Source organism: Salvelinus alpinus, chromosome 5 (assembly GCF_045679555.1).
Source record: "Salvelinus alpinus chromosome 5, SLU_Salpinus.1, whole genome shotgun sequence".
In the NCBI taxonomy this organism is placed as follows: domain Eukaryota; kingdom Metazoa; phylum Chordata; class Actinopteri; order Salmoniformes; family Salmonidae; genus Salvelinus; species Salvelinus alpinus.
The window spans coordinates 13,468,556-13,491,892 of NC_092090.1; the positions used below are offsets into that span (position 1 = coordinate 13,468,556).

At 48.1% G+C, this 23,337-nt stretch overlaps 1 protein-coding gene across 4 annotated transcripts in view; it reads left to right on the plus strand.

The window, feature by feature from the left end:
• The window catches only part of map2k5 (mitogen-activated protein kinase kinase 5), a 100,460-nt gene that overhangs the window by 12,385 nt on the left and 64,738 nt on the right, over positions 1-23,337 (plus strand). For 2 of the 4 annotated variants that reach the window (XM_071400665.1, XM_071400664.1), the window contains exons 4-8: positions 2,550-2,619; positions 5,072-5,112; positions 8,142-8,200; positions 10,744-10,798; positions 16,045-16,109. In XM_071400665.1, the coding sequence (XP_071256766.1) occupies positions 2,550-2,619; positions 5,072-5,112; positions 8,142-8,200; positions 10,744-10,798; positions 16,045-16,109 (290 nt within the window). The remainder of the gene's footprint in view (positions 1-2,549; positions 2,620-5,071; positions 5,113-8,141; positions 8,201-10,743; positions 10,799-16,044; positions 16,110-23,337) is intronic. The other 2 variants (XM_071400666.1, XM_071400667.1) reach the window with 2 other exon arrangements.

A 23,337-nucleotide genomic window follows, 5' to 3' on the forward strand; every position in this document is an offset into this window, starting at 1 on the left:
GCCACATCATTTAAATTAATATTCTACATTACCATGGCAATTATTGCGTCATAATACCAGCCATCGCCAGTGTACTCATGAGTTTACCAGTCAAATTGCCAGAGTTAGAGGTTCCAAGCCTGTTCTATTCATTGTATTTCTATGTGTGCTGCTGCTGCTGCAGGGAGGGGAGTGTTGTCTAGGCAACCCAAGACTTGTTCGCTACAAAACCAAGGAGCATCAAAGTTCCATCACATTGTTAAAAGTCCATGTTACCGCAGGAACGGACTCAACCGCACCAAAGTCCGGCCGTCCCGTCTTCAGTCAGCTGTTCTTTAAATGGTTGTGACGGTCTTCACCCATAACCGTCGGTTACATAATTATACGGTAATTGTGCCAGCCCTACCCTTGAATTTGATATGCACCTATCGATTAATTATCATCATGTCAATCTTAAACCATCTTCTGTGTATGACTCTCTAAGGACTTTTATTTTGAAAGGCAGACAAAAAAATAAATAAAAAGAGCATCCTTTGGCATGCGAGTCCTGTGAGACAAGCCAGTCTTCCAGGCAACTCTAATCATTGCTCGGCACCTTGAATGGCTCGGAGCCGCCGTTGTGAAAGTTAAAGACTGACCCGTGTCAGCTCGTCTACCACGTGACCTCATTCCCCTCCTCCTCCTATCATATGCCCCCGGAGGTAGCAGCCCTAATTGCATCCCGTGCTCTCCTGTTCCCCCTCCTTGTCTGCTAATGATGATGAGCTTCCTGCAGCCTGGGCCTGCGCTCTCTCCCCTCTCTCTCTTCTCTCTCCCCTCTCTCTCCCCTCTCTCTCTCTCTCTCCTGTCCCCCTAGGCTGAGCGATGGTATTTGTGATCCGACGCTGTTTAGTTATTGGCCAACAAAGGGGAATGTCTTTTAATACACCTTTTAAAAGATTAGGTGGTAATTGTTGCGGTCTTAATCAATAGGGTAGCCGAGTGGAAAATTAAAGGTGTGTGTGAAAGTGTGTGTGAGAGAGAGAGAGAGCATGTTGCTGTGTTAGTCCCATTGTTCCTGTTCAGCCTAGTGACAACACCGGAGGGCAAGTGGAGGGATGGGACCTGAGGAGAGGCTGACAGTGATAAATAGGCCTTTTAATAACAGCTGTGCCTCTTGGGGAGCTGTTCAGATCCATTCTGATTCCAAGCTGGCCCTGCCCATCTACATTTAAATATCTAGAGTGATATGCACATCTATACTAGATAGGAAATGTATAAACATCAGTGTTTGTTAGGTTTTTATACACTGACTGACGCATGGAAAAACTGAGCCTTAATCTGTCACACACATTTCTAGCCACCCCCTGCAAGTATCCATCTGCGTCTGTGCTTATGGGCCTGATTGTCAGGGACAAGGCCTCTATGTTCATTTACAAAGGTCTCAAACCTCCACAGAAGTGGGCGGGGTTAAACACACACTCACACATTTCTTAACAGATGGTTTAGTTAACTGAAACATGAATTGCAATGTTGCTTTGGCAGGAGTCTCCAAGGCTTGTGTGTGTGTGTGTGTGTGTGTGTGTGTGTGTGTGAGAGAGAGACCGGGTCTAACTGACTGTAGGCTGAGCTGATGACCTGGAGAGGAGGAGGTTGAGGCTACAGCCGTTCCTCAACTAGCCCACAGGACACTAGACTCTACCTACAGCCGTTCCTCAACTAGCCCACAGGACACTAGACTACCTACAGCCGTTCCTCAACTAGCCCACAGGACACTAGACTACCTACAGCCGTTCCTCAACTAGCCCACAGGACACTAGACTACCTACAGCCGTTCCTCAACTAGCCCACAGGACACTAGACTACCTACAGCCGTTCCTCAACTAGCCCACAGGACACTAGACTACCTACAGCCGTTCCTCAACTAGCCCACAGGACACTAGACTACCTACAGCCGTTCCTCAACTAGCCCACAGGACACTAGACTACCTACAGCCGTTCCTCAACTAGCCCACAGGACACTAGACTACCTACAGCCGTTCCTCAACTAGCCCACAGGACACTAGACTACCTACAGCCGTTCCTCAACTAGCCCACAGGACACTAGACTACCTACAGCCGTTCCTCAACTAGCCCACAGGACACTAGACTACCTACAGCCGTTCCTCAACTAGCCCACAGGACACTAGACTACCTACAGCCGTTCCTCAACTAGCCCACAGGACACTAGACTACCTACAGCCGTTCCTCAACTAGCCCACAGGACACTAGACTACCTACAGCCGTTCCTCAACTAGCCCACAGGACACTAGACTACCTACAGCCGTTCCTCAACTAGCCCACAGGACACTAGACTACCTACAGCCGTTCCTCAACTAGCCCACAGGACACTAGACTACCTACAGCCGTTCCTCAACTAGCCCACAGGACACTAGACTACCTGCAGCAGCTTTCAACACAGCATGTGTTTGTTGTAGACTAAGCTATACTCACCTCCATGCTGTTGATAAAACATTTGGTTCAAAAGGATTTCCGTTCTCTATCCTCCTCTTCCTCACTGATGATTATTGGGTGTCTTTTCCTCTCCTCAGTACTGCAATAATGTGAAGGAGCAGCGGATGAATGGCCTACTGCCTGAGCCCCTCCAGATATTTCCTCGAGGTATGTAGTGTGTGTGTGTGTTGTGTGTGTGTTCTGAGCACTACAAACTTAGTTTTCTAAGCTCTGTGACGAGATCACAGTTCATTGATGGGGAGGGATGTTGGCTGTGTAGAGAGACTGGGTGCTGGGGCGAGAGAGAGACTGGGTGCTGGGGCGAGAGAGAGACTGGGTGCTGGGGCGAGAGAGAGACTGGGTGCTGGGGCGAGAGAGAGACTGGGTGCTGGGGCGAGAGAGAGACTGGGTGCTGGGGCGAGAGAGAGACTGGGTGCTGGGGCGAGAGAGAGACTGGGTGCTGGGGCGAGAGAGAGACTGGGTGCTGGGGCGAGAGAGAGACTGGGTGCTGGGGCGAGAGAGAGACTGGGTGCTGGGGCGAGAGAGAGACTGGGTGCTGGGGCGAGAGAGAGACTGGGTGCTGGGGCGAGAGAGAGACTGGGTGCTGGGGCGAGAGAGAGACTGGGTGCTGGGGCGAGAGAGAGACTGGGTGCTGGGGCGAGAGAGAGACTGGGTGCTGGGGCGAGAGAGAGACTGGGTGCTGGGGCGAGAGAGAGAGGGAGACTGGGGCGCGAGAGAGAGGGAGACTGGGGCGCGAGAGAGAGGGAGACTGGGGCGCGAGAGAGAGGGAGACTGGGGCGCGAGAGAGAGGGAGACTGGGGCGAGAGAGAGAGAGGGAGACTGGGGCGAGAGAGAGAGAGAGGGAGACTGGGGCGAGAGAGAGAGAGAGGGAGACTGGGGCGAGAGAGAGAGAGAGGGAGACTGGGGCGAGAGAGAGAGAGAGGGAGACTGGGGCGAGAGAGAGAGAGAGGGAGACTGGGGCGAGAGAGAGAGAGAGGGAGACTGGGGCGAGAGAGAGAGAGAGGGAGACTGGGGCGAGAGAGAGAGAGAGGGAGACTGGGGCGAGAGAGGGAGACTGGGGCGCGAGAGAGAGAGAGGGAGACTGGGGCGAGAGAGAGAGAGAGGGAGACTGGGGCGCGAGAGAGAGAGAGGGAGAGTGGGGCGCGAGAGAGAGGGAGACTGGGGCGCGAGAGAGAGGGAGACTGGGGCGCGAGAGAGAGGGAGACTGGGGCGCGAGAGAGAGAGAGAGGGAGACTGGGGCGCGCGAGAGAGAGAGAGAGAGGGAGAGAGAGGGAGACTGGGGCGAGAGAGAGAGAGAGGGAGACTGGGGCGCGAGAGAGAGAGAGGGAGACTGGGGCGAGAGAGAGAGAGAGGGAGACTGGGGCGCGAGAGAGAGGGAGACTGGGGCGCGAGAGAGAGGGAGACTGGGGCGCGAGAGAGAGGGAGACTGGGGCGCGAGAGAGAGAGAGAGGGAGACTGGGGCGCGAGAGAGAGAGAGAGGGAGACTGGGGCGCGCGAGAGAGAGAGAGAGAGGGAGACTGGGGCGAGAGAGAGAGAGAGGGAGACTGGGGCGCGAGAGAGAGGGAGACTGGGGCGAGAGAGAGAGGGAGACTGGGGCGCGAGAGAGACTGGGGCGAGAGAGAGAGACTGGGGGCGAGAGAGGGAGATGGGGCGAGAGAGAGAGAGACTGGGTGCTGGGGAGAGGACTAGAGAACTGTGGGTGCTGGGGAGAGAGTGGTGGGTTCTGGGTAGAGGACTAGAGAACTGTGGGTGCCCATGAGTGGAAGGAATCAACACAGCCACTGCAAAGCAATCAATCAAAATTGACAGAGCCTTTAACATGGACTTTAATGGTTTTGTGTTGAGGACAATGTGCAGTGTGGCTTCCTCTCCCTCTAAAACTCACTAAAGCTCTAATTCATTTGATGTTCCATGTGTGTTTCACCAATGAAACAGTTAGTTGTTCCTTGCCCGTCACTGTGGGCTTGTTCACACTTGATAAGACTTAGGATATTACACAATGCTCTATTGTTCTCAAACTCAACTCTGGACCTCAACGCCAGTTCCACTGCATGTTTTCATTGTTCCCCTCTAATCAAGGACTGATTTAGACCTGGGACACCAGGTGGGTGTGTAGTTAATGATCAGATAGGACAGTAAAGCCAGCAGGCTCCGGACCTCATCGGGTCAGAGTTGAATACCCCTGCTCTACTGAATACTTGGAGTATGTTTATGTACAGTGTATAAACCTGTTTGTGTTGGAAAAGACTGTTTGAACATAGTTCCCCACAGCCCATGTATTCATACAGTACAAGTGTTGCTTCACGTCACCATCTAGCCGCGTATGTGTAACTGAAACGGAGCATAACTACAAATGTCTGCCACTAGTCCTCCACACCTCCAGCCAAGCAGCAACCCATTTATAAACGGAGCCTGAAAAAAAAAATATATTTTCCTAATTCCCCTCTCTCTCCCGGTCTCCAGAGCCACATCTCAATCATTTTTCTGCACAGCTAATTTCAGATTCACCCTCATTTCGCCTTTTTAAACGATTCCTTTTCAGCACCATTTGTAAATGGCCCTGTGATGTGTTCTAAAATTTAGTCAATTACTGTTTCAGCCGGCAAGACTCCAGGGATCCGGAACATACATGGCCTGAAGGTACCCATCTCAATAATTGTTTCAGGAGAAAAGTTGGGGCGAAATGGATTGGTAACGCTGTGTTCCACTTATTGAAATGTCAATTGAAGTCAAGGTTCTCTTTCTCACACACACACACGCACACACACACGCCCCCCCCCCCCCTTTCTCCGCTTTGTATTTATATATGTAGATGTCTGGCTGTATTCCTTTCTTTCTTTTCTCCATCTCTCTCTCTCTAACATTCTCTCTCTCTTATTCTCTCCTCTCTCTCTAACATTCTCTCTGTCTCTCTCTCTCTCTCTCTTTCCTCTCTCTCTAACATTCTCTCTGTCTCTCTCTCTTTCTCTCTCTCTCTCTCTCTCTCTCTCTCTTTCATTCTCTCTTTCTCTCTTATTCTCTCCTCTCTCTAACATTCTCTTTCTCTCTTTCTCTCTCTCTCTCTCTTTCTCTCTCTCTCTCTCTCTCTCTCTCTCTCTCTCTCTCTCTCTCTCTCTCTCTCTCTCTCTCTCTCTCTCTCTCTCTTTCTCTCTCTCTCTCTTTCTCTCTCTCTCTCTTTCTCTCTCTCTCTCTCTCTCTCTCTTTCTCTCTCTCTCTCTCTCTCTCTCTCTCTCTCTCTCTCTCTCTCTCTCTCTCTCTCTCTCTCTCTCTCTCTCTCTCTCTCTCTCTCTCTCTCTCTCTCTCTCTCTCTCTCTCTCTCTCTCTCTCTCTCTCTCTCTCTCTCTCTCTCTCTCTCTCTCTCTCTCTCTCTCTCTCTCTCTCTCTCTCTCTCTCTCTCTCTCTCTCTCTCTCTCTCTCTCTCTCTCTCTCTCTCTCTCTCTCTCTCTCTCTCTCTCTCCCTCTCTCTCCCCCTCTCTCTCCCTCTCTCTCCCTCTCTCCCCCTCTCCCCCTCTCTCTCTCTCCCCCTCTCCCTCTCTCCCTCTCTCCCTCTCTCCCTCTCTCCCTCTCTCCCTCTCCCCCTCCTCAGCTCCCAGTACTCATTTGGTTACTCTGTGATGGGCGGCTAAGAGCAGGGTATTATATTCTCTCTCTTTCTCCTTCCTCAGCTCCCAGTACTCATTTGGTTACTCTGTGATGGGCGGCTAAGAGCAGGGTATTATATTCTCTCTCTCTCTCTCTCCTCAGCTCCCAGTACTCATTTGGTTACTCTGTGATGGGCGGCTAAGAGCAGGGTATTATATTCTCTCTCTCTCTCTCTCCTCAGCTCCCAGTACTCATTTGGTTACTCTGTGATGAGCAGCTAAGAGCAGGGTATTATATTCTCTCTCTCTCTCCTTCCTCAGCTCCCAGTACTCATTTGGTTACTCTGTGATGGGCGGCTAAGAGCAGGGTATTATATTCTCTCTCTCTCTCCTTCCTCAGCTCCCAGTACTCATTTGGTTACTCTGTGATGGGCGGCTAAGAGCAGGGTATTATATTCTCTCTCTCTCTCTCCTTCCTCAGCTCCCAGTACTCATTTGGTTACTCTGTTATGGGCGGCTAAGAGCAGGGTATTATATTCTCTCTCTCTCTCCTTCCTCAGCTCCCAGTACTCATTTGGTTACTCTGTGATGGGCGGCTAAGAGCAGGGTATTATATTCTCTCTCTCTCTCCTTCCTCAGCTCCCAGTACTCATTTGGTTACTCTGTGATGGGCAGCTAAGAGCAGGGTATTATATTCTAAGCTGCCCCCAAAGCATCATGGTCCCCTCAATTTTCACACATCTGATTGGATGTTGAAGATGATCAGGGTTAGACCAAGTCAAGCAGCACCACTGAGGAAAGGCTTTTACACCCGACCATGAAATGGTCATTACCCAGAACCCCCATTCAGAAACACCCCAGACACTCCATCTCCGTGTTCTGCTCATATGTTAGCTATTGAAACCTTTCTGCTAATTACAATGTCTTAAATGGGTTAACCAAGCTGACAAGCCTTTCTCTAGGTCATTCTTAAATCCATGCTCCATTCTAACAAGACTACACTGCGTTCTGTTTTAATCGTAGGGCCGGGCTTCCCTTGAAATGCTGATATCGCCATACCTTTATTTAACACATACGTCAAGTGTTCCTGTTGACAACGTTTTGATGGGGAATCTCTTTTAAGGTCAAATGTGTGTTTCTCCCTCGACGATGTTGAAACCCTGTGATGATGTTTCATCTCAAATGAATTGGCTTGAGAAAATGAGGTGGAACAAGATACTGTACATTTAAATCAGGTCTTCTCTGGGCACTAATTAAAGGGAGAATCCCTGCCTTAGTGGACCAAACACGGTGACCTGTGGACCTCAATTAAACAAGTATTTTTAGAACGACCACCCCGTTTCCCCTCTTGTTTCTCTTTTGTTCAACCTGGGTTGAATCCGGGTGTGCTGGGTCTTCGGTGTAAAACCCTACCATACCCATGCAGAGCTGGAAAGAATTACATGTCCTAGAGAGATGGTACTTTTCCCCCTAATGTGAGTCTTTCAATACGTTCCTCCCATAGTCGTCATTATGGTCATTTCTGTGCCACCCTCTCTTCTCTATCTCTCTCTCTCCTCTATCTCTCTCTCCCTGTCTCCCTCGTTCTCTCTTCTCTATCTCTCTCTCTCCTCTATCTCTCTCTCCCTGCCTCCCTCGTTCTCTCTCTCCCCGTCTCCCTCGTTCTCTCTCCTCTATCTCTCTCTTTCCCCGTCTCCCTCGTTCTCTCTCTCTCTCCCCGTCTCCCTCGTTCTCTCTCTCTCCCTCGTTCTCTCTCCTCTCTCTCTCTCCCCGTCTCCCTCGTTCTCTCTCCTCTCTCTCTCTCCCCGTCTCCCTCGTTCTCTCTCCTCTATCTCCCTGTCTCCCTCGTTCTCTCTCTCCCTGTCTCCCTCGTTCTCTCTCCTCTCTCTCAAGCTACTCCTCCCCTCTCTCTCTTTCTCTCTAACAAAAGTCAATTAACCCTCAGTTTGAACTGAGAGAAAAAGGGAGAGAGAGAGTGTGTTGTGTTGAGTCAGTCAATGGGTTTATTAGAAGGCCTGTGTGCTTGCTGCCTGGCTGGCTGGCTGTTGGCCTTGCCAACTTATTGTCTCTGTCTCCTTTTGGCCGCAGGTGAACACAAGGCCCAATGACTGTTCCCCCGCCGCCGTCGGCTCTATGCCCAACAATAGGTGAGGAGTCTGGAGGGTTAAGGCCCAACTGCCTGGGGATGGATGGAGGAGGGATGGATGCATGGGGGAGTGTATGTAAATATGGATGGATGGATGGATGGATGGATGGATGGATGGATGGGTGGTGGATGGATAGATGGATAAATATGGGTGAATGGCTGGATGGGTTTGTGGATGGATGGGTGGGTGGGTGGATGGATAGATGGGTGGATGGGTGAATGGGTTGATGGGTGGATAAATGATAGATGGGTGAATGGGTGGATAGATGGGTGAATGGGTTGATAGATGGGTGAATGGGTGGATAGATGGGTGAATGGGTGGATAGATGGGTGAATGGGTGGATAGATGGGTGGATAGATGGGTGAATGGGTGGATAGATGGGTGAATGGGTGGATAGATGGGTGAATGGGTGGATAGATGGGTGAATGGGTGGATAGATGGGTGAATGGGTGGATAGATGGGTGAATGGGTGGATAGATGGGTGAATGGGTGGATAGATGGGTGAATGGGTGGATAGATGGGTGAATGGGTGGATAGATGGGTGAATGGGTGGATAGATGGGTGAATGAGTGGATAGATGGGTGAATGAGTGGATAGATGGGTGAATGAGTGGATAGATGTGGATAGATGGGTGAATGGGTGGATAGATGGGTGAAGGGGTGGATGAATGGGTGGATAGATGGGTGAATGGGTGGATAGATGGGTGAATGGGTTGATAGATGGGTGAATGAGTGGGTTGGTGGATGGATATATGATTGTGCTTCTCAAATATACAGTGTATTTGAATATCTTGGTATCTATGTACAGTACCAGTCAAAAGTTTGGACACAACTATTCATTCAAAGGTTTTTCTTTATTTGTACTATTTTCTACATTGTAGAATAATAGTGAAGACATCAACACTCTGAAATAACACATATGGAATCATATGTTAAATAAATCAAAATATATTTTAGATTGTTCAAAGTAGCCACCCTTTGCCTTAATGACAGCTTTGCACATTCTTGGCATTCTCTCAACCAGCTTCATGAGGAAGTCACCTGGAATGCATTTCAATTAACAGGTGTGCCTTGTTAAGTTCATTTGTGGAATTTCTTTCCTCCTCAATGCGTTTGAGCCAATCAGGTGTGTTGTGACAAGGTAGGGGTGGTGTACAGAAGATAGCCCTATTTGGTAAAAGACCAAGTACATATTATGGCAAGAACAGCTCAAATAAGCAAAGAGAAATGACAGTCCATCATTACTTTAAGACATAAAGGTCAGTCAATCTGGAAAATTTCAAGAACTTTGAAGGTTTCTTCAATTGCAGTCACAAAAACTATCAAGCGCTATGATGAAACTGGCTCTGATGAGGACCGCCACAGGAAAGGAAGACCCAGAGTTACATCTGCTGCAGGGGATAAGTTCATTAGTTACCAGTCTCAGAAATTGCAGCCCAAATAAATGCTTCACAGAGTTCAAGTAACAGACACATCCCAACATCAACTGTTCAGAGGAGACTGCGTGAGTCAGGCCTTCAGATGCTGCAAAGAAACATCTACTAAAGGACACCAATAATAAGAAGAGACTTGCTTGGGCAAAGAAACATGAGCAATGGATATTAGACCGGTGGAAATCTGTCCTTTGGTCTGATGAGTCCAAATTTGAGATTTTTGTTTCCAACAGCCGTGTCTTTGTGAGATGCAGAGTAGGTGAACGGATGATCTCTACATGTGTGGTTCCCACCGTGAAGCATGGAGGAGGAGGTGTCATGGTGCTTTGCTGGTGACACTGTCGGTGATTCATTTAGAATTCAAGGCACACTTAACCAGCATGTCTACCACAGCATTCTGCAGCGATTCGCCATCCCATCTGGTTTGTGTTTAGTGGGACGATCATTTGTTTTTCAACAGGACAATGACCCAACACACCTCCAGGCTGTGTAAGGGCTATTTGACCAAGACGGAGAGTGATGGAGTGCTGCATCAGATGACCTGGCCTCCACAATCACCCGACCTCAACCAAATTGAGATGGTTTGGGATACGTTGGACTGCAGAGTGAAAGAAAAGCAGCCAACAAGTGCTCAGAATATGTGGGAACTCCTTCAAGAATGTTGGCAAAGCATTCCAGGTGAAGCTGGTTGAGAGAATGCCAAGAGTTCGCAAAGCTGTCGTAAAGGCAAAGGGTGGCTACTTTGAAGAATCTAAAATAAATTTCAACACTTTATTTTGGTTACTACATGATTCCATGTGCTATTTCATAGTTGTGATGTCTTCACCATTATTCTACAATGTAGAAAATAGTAAAATAAAGAAAAACCTTTGAGTAGGTGTGTCCAGACTTTTGACTGGTACTGCAGACTACATCACACCTTTGCTCTATAGCCTGTGTCTTTTGACTGGTACTGCAGACTACACCTTTGCTCTATAGCCTGTGTCTTTTGACTGGTACTGCAGACTACACCTTTGCTCTATAGCCTGTGTCTTTTGACTGGTACTGCAGACTACACCTTTGCTCTATAGCCTGTGTCTTTTGACTGAATCCAGATGTTGTCATCTTTCAGTTCCAGTCTAAAGAAGTCATCCGCAGAGCTGAAGAAGATTTTGACGAATGGACAGGTATTGTATTTCTCCCCCTTCTGAACTAACACACACGTGTCCCCACTAGGGTCATTCACCAGGGCCTTGGCCTGCACCCTGTTAGATCCTGTTGGAGAAGACACGTCACCAGGGCCTTGGCCTGCACCCTGTTAGATCCTGTTGGAGAAGACACGTCACCAGGGCCTTGGCCTGCACCCTGTTAGATCCTGTTGGAGAAGACACGTCACCAGGGCCTTGGCCTGCACCCTGTTAGATCCTGTTGGAGAAGACACGTCACCAGGGCCTTGGCCTGCACCCTGTTAGATCCTGTTGGAGAAGACACGTCACCAGGGCCTTGGCCTGCACCCTGTTAGATCCTGTTGGAGAAGACACGTCACCAGGGCCTTGGCCTGCACCCTGTTAGATCCTGTTGGAGAAGACACGTCACCAGGGCCTTGGCCTGCACCCTGTTAGATCCTGTTGGAGAAGACACGTCACCAGGGCCTTGGCCTGCACCCTGTTAGATCCTGTTGGAGAAGACACGTCACCAGGGCCTTGGCCTGCACCCTGTTAGATCCTGTTGGAGAAGACACGTCACCAGGGCCTTGGCCTGCACCCTGTTAGATCCTGTTGGAGAAGACACGTCACCAGGGCCTTGGCCTGCACCCTGTTGGATCCTGTTGGAGAAGACACGTCACCAGGGCCTTGGCCTGCACCCTGTTAGATCCTGTTGGAGAAGACACGTCACCAGGGCCTTGGCCTGCACCCTGTTGGATCCTGTGGGAGGAGACACATCATGTCCCTGTTAGTGAGTGGCTGGTCCTGTTATAGAAGACACATCATGTCCCTGTTAGTGAGTGTCTGGTCCTGTTATAGAAGACACATCATGTCCCTGTTAGTGACTGTCTGGTCCTGTTATAGAAGACACATCATGTCCCTGTTAGTTAGTGTCTGGTCCTGTTATAGAAGACACATCATGTCCCTGTTAGTGAGTGTCTGGTCCTGTTATAGAAGACACATCATGTCCCTGTTAGTGAGTGTCTGGTCCTGTTATAGAAGACACATCATGTCCCTGTTAGTGAGTGTCTGGTCCTGTTATAGAAGACACATCATGTCCTTGTTAGTGAGTGTCTGGTCCTGTTATAGAAGACACATCATGTCCCTGTTAGTGAGTGTCTGGTCCTGTAGGAGGAGACACATCATGTCCCTGTTAGTGAGTGGCTGGTCCTGTAGGAGGAGACACATCATGTCCCTGTTAGTGACTGTCTGGTCCTGTTGTAGAAGACACATCATGTCCCTGTTAGTGAGTGGCTGGTCCTGTTATAGAAGACACATCATGTCCCTGTTAGTGAGTGTCTGGTCCTGTTATAGAAGACACATCATGTCCCTGTTAGTGAGTGTCTGGTCCTGTTATAGAAGACACATCATGTCCCTGTTAGTGAGTGTCTGGTCCTGTTGGAGGAGACACATCATGTCCCTGTTAGTGAGTGTCTGGTCCTGTTATAGAAGACACATCATGTCCCTGTTAGTGAGTGGCTGGTCCTGTTATAGAAGACACATCATGTCCCTGTTAGTGAGTGGCTGGTCCTGTGGGAGGAGACACATCATGTCCCTGTTAGTGAGTGGCTGGTCCTGTGGGAGGAGACACATCATGTCCCTGTTAGTGAGTGGCTGGTCCTGTGGGAGGAGACACATCATGTCCCTGTTAGTGAGTGGCTGGTCCTGTTATAGAAGACACATCATGTCCCTGTTTGTGAGTGGCTGGTCCTGTTGGAGGAGACACATCATGTCCTTGTTAGTGATTGGCTGGTCCTGTTCTAGAAGACACATCATGTCCCTGTTAGTGAGTGGCTGGTCCTGTAGGAGGAGACATGTCATGTCCCTGCTACTGAGTGGCTGGTCATTGATTTCCTCTGAAAGCTGCTGCTCACTTCCTGTTTCACCGCCTGCCCCGGGTGAGATCTTTATCCTGACCGACTGGATAGATATTCATTGTCTTAGCTGAGCGCTGTTGCCTAGGACACACACGCACACGCACACGCAAGGCCAGGCAAAGTGTGTCAAGCAGACAATTAAGCCCAGCCACTTCCCCGATGTCGCCTGTAACACATTGGTCTAATGGAGCCATACCCCCTCTCTCTCTCTCTCTCTCTCTCTCTCTCTCTCTCTCTCTCTCTCTCTCTCTCTCTCTCTCTCTCTCTCTCTCTGTCTCTCTCTCTCTGTCTCTCTGTCTCTGTCTCTCTGTCTCTCTCTCCCTCTATCTCTTTCTCTATCTCTCTTTCTCTCTGACACCTGACAAGTATCTCCCCCCTTCTGCCCTCTCTCTCTCTCTCTCTGACACCTGACAAGTATCTCCCCCCCTCTCCCATGTAACCCAATCAATGGGGCTGAATTGGAGGAGGTGGTGGTGGTGCTGGGTCATTTTAACCCCCAGTGTAGTCCCATTCGCCCCTTTCCCCCTGGCCAAAATGAACCTTGACAGCAGGCCATTGACTTGATATCATGCTGGTCTCAGCAGCACAAACAAGCATCTGCCCACACAATCAGGCTATTGACAAGCCTGCTAGCCAGGACCAGCCTCCACCTCATCCACCCAAACAGACGTCTCTATCTAATACAGGTTATGAGATATACATATTTATCTGATAGCTGTCATGGGGTTTAAATGGGAAGGGTGTTGGGGATTGGGGGGTTGTTGTAGGTATTGATGAAGTGACAAGCGTCACGCCAGCCGAAGACATGTCTTTATTAGGCTATGGACTTTATAAAAAAGGCTGGAACTGAGCCGGTGTACTCACTCACAACAGAGCACTGGTAAACTGGGATGGCTCGGGGTTGTCGTCAGTGTGTTTTGTCCTGAAGGAGAGCAGAATTTGTATAAGGTTTAGACAGGCTGTATTTGTCATGGACCATTTTTCCATCCAACCATTTTATGAGTATGAATTACCAGGCTCTTAATGAAAACACTCACGACAGGTGTGATGTAAAAAGCTAATTGTCTGTAAGCTTTCATAAATGTCGACAAAACTAAATGCGTTCGACAAGAGTGGATCATTTTAGTGGGTGAAATAGATTCTGCTTCATGTTTTGGTGGAGATGCTATTGTGCTCCAGTATTGCTAGAACAACATCATGTTGTGGTGCTGTGTTGTCCTCCCGCTACGACGGGGAAAAGCAGGAAGTGTTTATTTGACTACATGTGAAATAAGTTATGATGAACTTCTCAAGGTGGTGAATGTGCAGTGATGAGCTTGATGCTAATTTCCAGGAAATAGGCCTATCCAGGATATTCATTTCCAGGAAATAGGCCAATCCGGGATATTCATTTCCAGGAAATAGGCCAATCCGGGATATTCATTTCCAGGAAATAGGCCAATCCGGGATATTCATTTCCAGGAAATAGGCCAATCCGGGATATTCATTTCCAGGAAATAGGCCAATCCGGGATATTCATTTCCAGGAAATAGGCCAATCCGGGATATTCATTTCCAGGAAATAGGCCAATCCGGGATATTCATTTCCAGGAAATAGGCCAATCCGGGATATTCATTTCCAGGAAATAGGCCAATCCGGGATATTCATTTCCAGGAAATAGGCCAATCCGGGTTATTCATTTCCAGGAAATAGCCCAATCCGGGTTATTCATTTCCAGGAAATAGGCCTATCCGGGTTATTCATTTCCAGGAAATAGGCCAATCCGGGATATTCATTCCCAGGAAATAGGCCTATCCGGGATATTCATTTCCAGGAAATAGGCCAATCCTGGATATTCATTTCCAGGAAATAGGCCAATCCGGGATATTCATTCCCAGGAAATAGGCCTATCCAGGATATACATTTCCAGGAAATAGGCCTATCCAGGATATTATTTGTAGGCTATGCTGGTGACATCATGGTGCTTGGCTGCCATTTGAAAAATAAAAATGATCTTTAATCTCATCATGAAGCTTATCCACTTTATCTGCCAAGTGAGCATGTGCCAAGACCAGATCACTTTATCTGCCAAGTAAGCACGTGCCAAGACCAGATCACTTTATCTGCCAAGTGAGCACGTGCCAAGACCAGATCACTTTATCTGCCAAGAGAGCATGTGCCAAGACCAAGATCACTTTATCTGCCAAGTGAGCATGTGCCAAGACAAGATCACTTTATCTGCCAAGAGAGTACGTGCCAAGACCAGATCACTTTATCTGCCAAGTGAGCACATGCCAAGACCAGATCACTTTATCTGCCAAGAGAGCACATGCCAAGACCAGATCACTTTATCTGCCAAGTGAGCACGTGCCAAGACCAGATCACTTTATCTGCCAAGAGAGCATGTGCCAAGACCAAGATCACTTTATCTGCCAAGTGAGCATGTGCCAAGACAAGATCACTTTATCTGCCAAGAGAGTACGTGCCAAGACCAGATCACTTTATCTGCCAAGTGAGCACATGCCAAGACCAGATCACTTTATCTGCCAAGAGAGCACATGCCAAGACCAGATCACTTTATCTGCCAAGTGGGCACGTGCCAAGACCAGATCGGACAAGTTTGCTATTTATCTAAAAACTTTTGTAGCAAAACCATCGGTAGCGTTTAAAAGCGATGGAAGCACATTGAACTTCTGTGTGTTTTATTTTAATCTGTTATGTCACAGTGCTTTTTATAAGCACTACGTCATTATGCAAACGTTTTTATTCACACCAAGTCAGTTTGATGGAAACACCTCTGTCGTTTTGTGTGAATATTACAATAATGGCTGGATGGACACCTAGCTGGGATAGTTTTATTCCGTGCAGTATACCCTTTTTTTGGCTAGTAAATGCAGTGTGTGTGTGAATTGTAACACACCCCCTCCCCTCCTCGCATCAGTCTGACAGGAGGAAACTTTCCCCCAGCCTCTCCTCCATGTCACACGGGGCCATGTTATATTACCCCGTTCTGACACCTTTTATCAACACACGACTGGAACCAGACAGCAAACAAATCATCATTAAACTCTCCATCACTCCTCCCCCACCCAGCCCCCTACACGCCATTGTCCTTTTTAGAAATTGGACAGCAAATGTTGTATTGATCTCGCTCTCTCTCTTTCCCTTTACATCTCCCTCTCCCTCTCTCTCTCTCCCTCTCCCTCTCTCCCTCTCTGAACTTGGGATGACCTGAACGCCGGTCTCCTTGTTTATGGCCTCCAGTAACATTCCTCTCTCCCTCTCCCTCTCTCCCTTTTCTAAATCTCCATTGACATCTCTATCTTCTATCTCCTATCCTATTTGTATTGATCTCTGTTTGTGTCTCTATAGATCAATGGCCAAGACATACAATACCAGGAGCAGCTTGGCCATGGAAACGGAGGGACCGTGTACAAGTAGGTGCCTGTCTGTACATTACTGTCGGCCTTCATGCCAACACTGGTAGGAATAACAACAAGAATGGTGTTGAAAGAAGAGCCATGGTTTGGTTATGGGCTTCTCAGTGAAGGGTAGAGAGAAGAGCCATGGTTTGGTTATGGGCTTCTCAGTGAAGGGTAGATAGAAGAGCCATGGTTGGAGTGTGGGCTTCTCAGTGAAGGGTAGAGAGAAGAGCCATGGCTTGGTTATGGGCTTCTCAGTGAAGGGTAGAGAGAAGAGCCATGGTTTGGTTATGGGCTTCTCAGTGAAGGGTAGAGAGAAGAGCCATGGCTTGGTTATGGGCTTCTCAGTGAAGGGTAGAGAGAAGAGCCATGGCTTGGTTATGGGCTTCTCAGTGAAGGGTAGAGAGAAGAGCCATGGCTTGGTTATGGGCTTCTCAGTGAAGGGTAGAGAGAAGAGCCATGGCTTGGTTATGGGCTTCTCAGTGAAGGGTAGAGAGAAGAGCCGTGGTTTGGTTATGGGCTTCTCAGTGAAGGGTAGAGAGAAGAGCCATGGTTTGGTTATGGGCTTCTCAGTGAAGGGTAGAGAGAAGAGCCATGGTTTGGTTATGGGCTTCTCAGTGAAGGGTAGAGAGAAGAGCCATGGCTTGGTTATGGGCTTCTCAGTGAAGGGTAGAGAGAAGAGCCATGGTTTGGTTATGGGCTTCTCAGTGAAGGGTAGAGAGAAGAGCCATGGCTTGGTTATGGGCTTCTCAGTGAAGGGTAGAGAGAAGAGCCATGGCTTGGTTATGGGCTTCTCAGTGAAGGGTAGAGAGAAGAGCCGTGGCTTGGTTATGGGCTTCTCAGTGAAGGGTAGAGAGAAGAGCCATGGTTTGGTTATGGGCTTCTCAGTGAAGGGTAGAGAGAAGAGCCATGGTTTGGTTATGGGCTTCTCAGTGAAGGGTAGAGAGAAGAGCCATGGTTTGGTTATGGGCTTCTCAGTGAAGGGTAGAGAGAAGAGCCATGGCTTGGTTATGGGCTTCTCAGTGAAGGGTAGAGAGAAGAGCCATGGTTTGGTTATGGGCTTCTCAGTGAAGGGTAGAGAGAAGAGCCATGGCTTGGTTATGGGCTTCTCAGTGAAGGGTAGAGAGAAGAGCCATGGCTTGGTTATGGGCTTCTCAGTGAAGGGTAGAGAGAAGAGCCATGGCTTGGTTATGGGCTTCTCAGTGAAGGGTAGAGAGAAGAGCCATGGCTTGGTTATGGGCTTCTCAGTGAAGGGTAGAGAGAAGAGCCGTGGTTTGGTTATGGGCTTCTCAGTGAAGGGTAGAGAGAAGAGCCATGGTTTGGTTATGGGCTTCTCAGTGAAGGGTAGAGAGAAGAGCCATGGTTTGGTTATGGGCTTCTCAGTGAAGGGTAGAGAGAAGAGCCATGGTTGGAGTATGGGCTTCTCAGTGAAGGGTAGAGAGAAGAGCCATGGTTGGAGTATGGGCTTCTCAGTGAAGGGTAGAGAGAAGAGCCATGGTTGGAGTGTGGGCTTCTCAGTGAAGGGTAGAGAGAAGAGCCATGGTTGGGGTGTGGGCTTCTCAGTGAAGGGTAGAGAGAAGAGCCGTGGTTGGAGTGTGGGCTTCTCAGTGAAGGGTAGAGAGAAGAGCCGTGGTTGGGGTGTGGGCTTCTCAGTGAAGGGTAGAGAGAAGAGCCGTGGTTGGAGTGTGGGCTTCTCAGTGAAGGGTAGAGAGAAGAGCCGTGGTTGGGGTGTGGGCTTCTCAGTGAAGGGTAGAGAGAAGAGCTGTGGTTGGAGTGTGGGCTTCTCAGTGAAGGGTAGATAGAAGAGCCATGGTTGGAGTGTGGGCTTCTCAGTGAAGGGTAGAGAGAAGAGCCGTGGTTGGAGTGGGGGCTTCTCAGTGAAGGGTAGATAGAAGAGCCATGGTTGGAGTGTGGGCTTCTCAGTGAAGGGTAGATAGAAGAGCCATGGTTGGAGTGTGGGCTTCTCAGTGAAGGGTAGAGAGAAGAGCCATGGTTGGGGTATGGGCTTCTCAGTGAAGGGTAGAGAGAAGAGCTGTGGTTGGAGTGTGGGCTTCTCAGTGAAGGGTAGAGAGAAGAGCCATGGTTGGAGTGTGGGCTTCTCAGTGAAGGGTAGAGAGAAGAGCCATGGTTGGAGTGTGGGCTTCTCAGTGAAGGGTAGATAGAAAAGCCATGGGTTGGAGTGTGGGCTTCTCAGTGAAAGGTAGATAGAAGAGCCATGGTTGGAGTGTGGGCTTCTCAGTGAAGGGTAGAGAGAAGAGCCATGGTTGGAGTGTGGGCTTCTCAGTGAAGGGTAGAGAGAAAAGCCGTGGTTGGAGTATGGGCTTCTCAGTGAAGGGTAGAGAGAAGAGCCATGGTTTGGTTATGGGCTTCTCAGTGAAGGGTAGAGAGAAGAGCCATGGTTTGGTTATGGGCTTCTCAGTGAAGGGTAGAAAGAAGAGCCATGGTTGGAGTGTGGGCTTCTCAGTGAAGGGTAGATAGAAGAGCCATGGTTGGGGTGTGGGCTTCTCAGTGAAGGGTAGAGAGAAGAGCCGTGGTTGGAGTGTGGGCTTCTCAGTGAAGGGTAGAGAGAAGAGCCATGGTTTGGTTATGGGCTTCTCAGTGAAGGGTAGAGAGAAGAGCCATGGTTGGAGTGTGGGCTTCTCCGTGAAGGGTAGAGAGAAGAGCCATGGTTGGAGTGTGGGCTTCTCCGTGAAGGGTAGAGAGAAGAGCTGTGGTTGGAGTGTGGGCTTCTCCGTGAAGGGTAGAACCTGGCCCTTTAACTGCTGCCTGTTCATTCCAACAACATGACATGGGTTACCACTTGAGTTCATTAAAGTGTACACTCACCCCCTCACATATACAATCCATGTTACAATCCAGACTTTTACAATGACTAACTTTCTCTTTCTTTCTTCTTCTCACTCTTTCACCCTATTTCTCTGTTCTCCTTTTCTCACCATATCTATCGATCTCTCTCTCTCTGTCTGTCTGTCTGTCTCTCTCGATCTCTCTCTGTCTGTTAATCTCTGGTGTCCCTCTGAAATCCATCAGGCTGGTTAGGGGGCGCGAGTGGCGATTCAATTTATTTATGTATTTTCTTTACGATGTGAAGGTTGCCAAACGTATGTGGTATTGATCTGGTATGAGAGTGATTGTCCCACTGGACCATACAGCATGTTACCTGGAGAGAAGACTCTCCTCCCAAATCACCTGACGGATGTGTTGTCCACACACACACACACACACACACACACACACACACACACACAGTCACACACAGTCACACACAGTCACACACAGACACACACAGACACACACAGACACACACACACAGTCACAGTGGGGGCATTTGGTTCGTCACACTCAAATCTTTCCCCCCCTTATAACTCTCCTTCTCTTCTCTGTCCTCCTCTCCTCCTTCTCTTCTCCTTCTGTCCTCCTCTCCTCCTCTCCTCCTTCTCTTCTCTGTCCTCTTCTCTGTCCTCCTCTCCTCTGTCCTCCTCTCCTCCTTCTCTGTCCTCCTTCTCCTCCCTTCATCTCCTCCTTCTCTTCTCTGTCCTCCTCTCCTCCTCCTCTCCTCCTTCTGTCCTCCTCTCCTCCTTCTGTCCTCCGCTCCTCCTTCTCTTCTCTGTCCTCTTCTCTGTCCTCCTCTCCTCCTTCTCTTCTCCTTCTGTCCTCCTCTCCTCCTTCTGTCGTCCTCTCCTCCTTCTCTTCTATGTCCTCTTCTCTGTCCTCCTCTTCTCTGTCCTCCTCTCCTGCCTTCATCTCCTCTTCTCTGTCCTCCTCTTCTCTGTCCTCCTCTTCTCTGTCCTCCTCTTCTCTGTCCTCCTCTCCTGCCTTCATCTTCTCCTCCTCTTCTCTGTCCTCCTCCTCCCTTCATCTCCTCTTTCTCTTCTTTGTCCTCCTCTCCTCCTTCTCTCCTCCCTTCATCTCCTCCTCTTCTCTGTCCCCCTCTCCTCCCTTCATCTCCTCCTCCTCTTCTCTGTCCTCCTCCTCCTCCCTTCATCTCCTCCTTCTCTTCTCTGTCCTCTTCTCCTCCTTCTCTGTCCTTCTCCTCCTTCTCTGTCCTTCTCTCCTCCTCCTCCTTCTCTGTCCTTCTCTCCTCCTCCTCTTCTCTGTCCTTCTCTCCTCCTCCTCTTCTCTGTCCTCCTCTCCTCCTTCTCTTCTCTGTCCTCCTCTCCTCCTTCTCTTCTCTGTCCTCCTCTCCTCCTCTCTTCTCTGTCCTCCTCTCCTCCTTCTCTTCTCTGTCCTCCTCCTTCTCTTCTCTGTCCTCCTCTCCTCCTTCTCTTCTCTGTCCTCCTCCTTCTCTTCTCTGTCCTCCTCTCTTCATCTCCTGTTATTGAACTGTTTTATTGAGATGGTGATATTGATCACTTCTCTAACCTTGACTTGACGGAGAGAGAGGCTCTGCTTCTGTCGTCTCTGTCAGAGCTCCTCGTAAATTTCATCCGGAGCAAATCCTGTTTATTTCTTTAACAGGCTTGTTCGGGCTTTTTTTTCCTGTCGTTTTTTCTTTCCGTTTCTTTGACCGTTTTATTGTAGTGAGGTTTTTTCATTAACGGCCTATCTCTTATAGTTGAGGGAGAAAGCGACTGGCTATTCGCTCGGCTTGGGAAATTGTTCCGCTGGGCTGAGGAAAGCCAATATTGCAAACCTCCGACAACTTCTCAGTCAATTGAGCTCAGCAGAAAATCCATCCGGTTCTGCGGCAGATTGTTTTTCTGGTCGGGAGGAAAACTGCTGATGTCGTTTTGTTCTCCGCCTGTCGTTCATGTTACTTTTGGTTTTGTTATGTTTCTTTTCTGTTTGTATTTCTGTCAACATGCAAACAAGGCAGCACCTCAAAGATCCTATCAGGATGTACATTTCACCTGACTGTTAGTTCCTATCAGGATGTACATTTCACCTGACTGTTAGTTCCTATCAGGATGTACATTTCACCTGACTGTTAGTTCCTATCAGGATGTACATTTCACCTGACTGTTAGTTCCTATCAGGATGTACATTTCACCTGACTGTTAGTTCCTATCAGGATGTACGTTTCACCTGACTGTTTACATAGATGGTTCCTATCAGGATGTACATTTCACCTGACTGTTAGTTCCTATCAGGATGTACATTTCACCTGACTGTTAGTTCCTATCAGGATGTACATTTCACCTGACTGTTAGTTCCTATCAGGATGTACATTTCACCTGACTGTTAGTTCCTATCAGGATGTACATTTCACCTGACTGTTAGTTCCTATCAGGATGTACATTTCACCTGACTGTTAGTTCCTATCAGGATGTACATTTCACCTGACTGTTAGTTCCTATCAGGATGTACATTTCACCTGACTGTTAGTTCCTATCAGGATGTACATTTCACCTGACTGTTAGTTCCTATCAGGATGTACATTTCACCTGACTGTTAGTTCCTATCAGGATGTACATTTCACCTGACTGTTAGTTCCTATCAGGATGTACATTTCACCTGACTGTTAGTTCCTATCAGGATGTACATTTCACCTGACTGTTAGTTCCTATCAGGATGTACATTTCACCTGACTGTTAGTTCCTATCAGGATGTACATTTCACCTGACTGTTAGTTCCTATCAGGATGTACATTTCACCTGACTGTTAGTTCCTATCAGGATGTACATTTCACCTGACTGTTAGTTCCTATCAGGATGTACATTTCACCTGACTGTTAGTTCCTATCAGGATGTACATTTCACCTGACTGTTAGTTCCTATCAGGATGTACATTTCACCTGACTGTTAGTTCCTATCAGGATGTACATTTCACCTGACTGTTAGTTCCTATCAGGATGTACATTTCACCTGACTGTTTACATAGTTGGTTCCTATCAGGATGTACATTTCACCTGACTGTTTACATAGATGGTTCCTATCAGGATGTACATTTCACCTGACTGTTTACGTAGATGGAGTTGGTTCCTATCAGGATGTACATCTCACCTGACTGTTTACATAGATGGTTCCTATCAGGATGTTCATTTCACCTGACTGTTAGTTCCTATCAGGATGTACATTTCACATGACTGTTTACATAGTTGGTTCCTATCAGGATGTACATTTCACCTGACTGTTTACATAGATGGTTCCTATCAGGATGTACATTTCACCTGACTGTTTACGTAGATGGAGTTGGTTCCTATCAGGATGTACATTTCACCTGACTGTTTACATAGATGGTTCCTATCAGGATGTACATTTCACCTGACTGTTTACATAGATGGAGTTGGTTCCTATCAGGATGTACATTTCACCTGACTGTTTACATAGATGGTTCCTATCAGGATGTACATTTCACCTGACTGTTTACGTAGATGGAGTTGGTTCCTATCAGGATGTACATTTCACCTGACTGTTTACATAGATGGTTCCTATCAGGATGTACATTTCACCTGACTGTTTACATAGATGGTTCCTATCAGGATGTACATTTCACCTGACTGTTTACATAGATGGTTCCTATCAGGATGTACATTTCACCTGACTGTTTACATAGATGGTTCCTATCAGGATGTACATTTCACCTGACTGTTTACATAGATGGAGTTGGTTCCTATCAGGATGTACATTTCACCTGACTGTTTACATAGATGGTTCCTATCAGGATGTACATTTCACCTGACTGTTTACATAGATGGTTCCTATCAGGATGTACATTTCACCTGACTGTTTACATAGATGGTTCCTATCAGGATGTACATTTCACCTGACTGTTTACATAGATGGTTCCTATCAGGATGTACATTTCACCTGACTGTTTACATAGATGGTTCCTATCAGGATGTACATTTCACCTGACTGTTTACATAGATGGTTCCTATCAGGATGTACATTTCACCTGACTGTTTACATAGATGGTTCCTATCAGGATGTACATTTCACCTGACTGTTTACATAGATGGAGTTAGTTCCTATCAGGATGTACATTTCACTTGACTGTTTACATAGATGGTTCCTATCAGGATGTACATTTCACTTGACTGTTTACATAGATGGTTCCTATCAGGATGTACATTTCACTTGACTGTTTACATAGATGGTTCCTATCAGGATGTACATTTCACCTGACTGTTTACATAGATGGTTCCTATCAGGATGTACATTTCACCTGACTGTTTACGTAGATGGAGTTGGTTCCTATCAGGATGTACATTTGTAATATATGCAGTAGCCTTACACCAAACAGTGATGTACGGTAGCTTAGCCACAGATTAACCTGGTCAAAGGCTGACAAATCCCCAGCA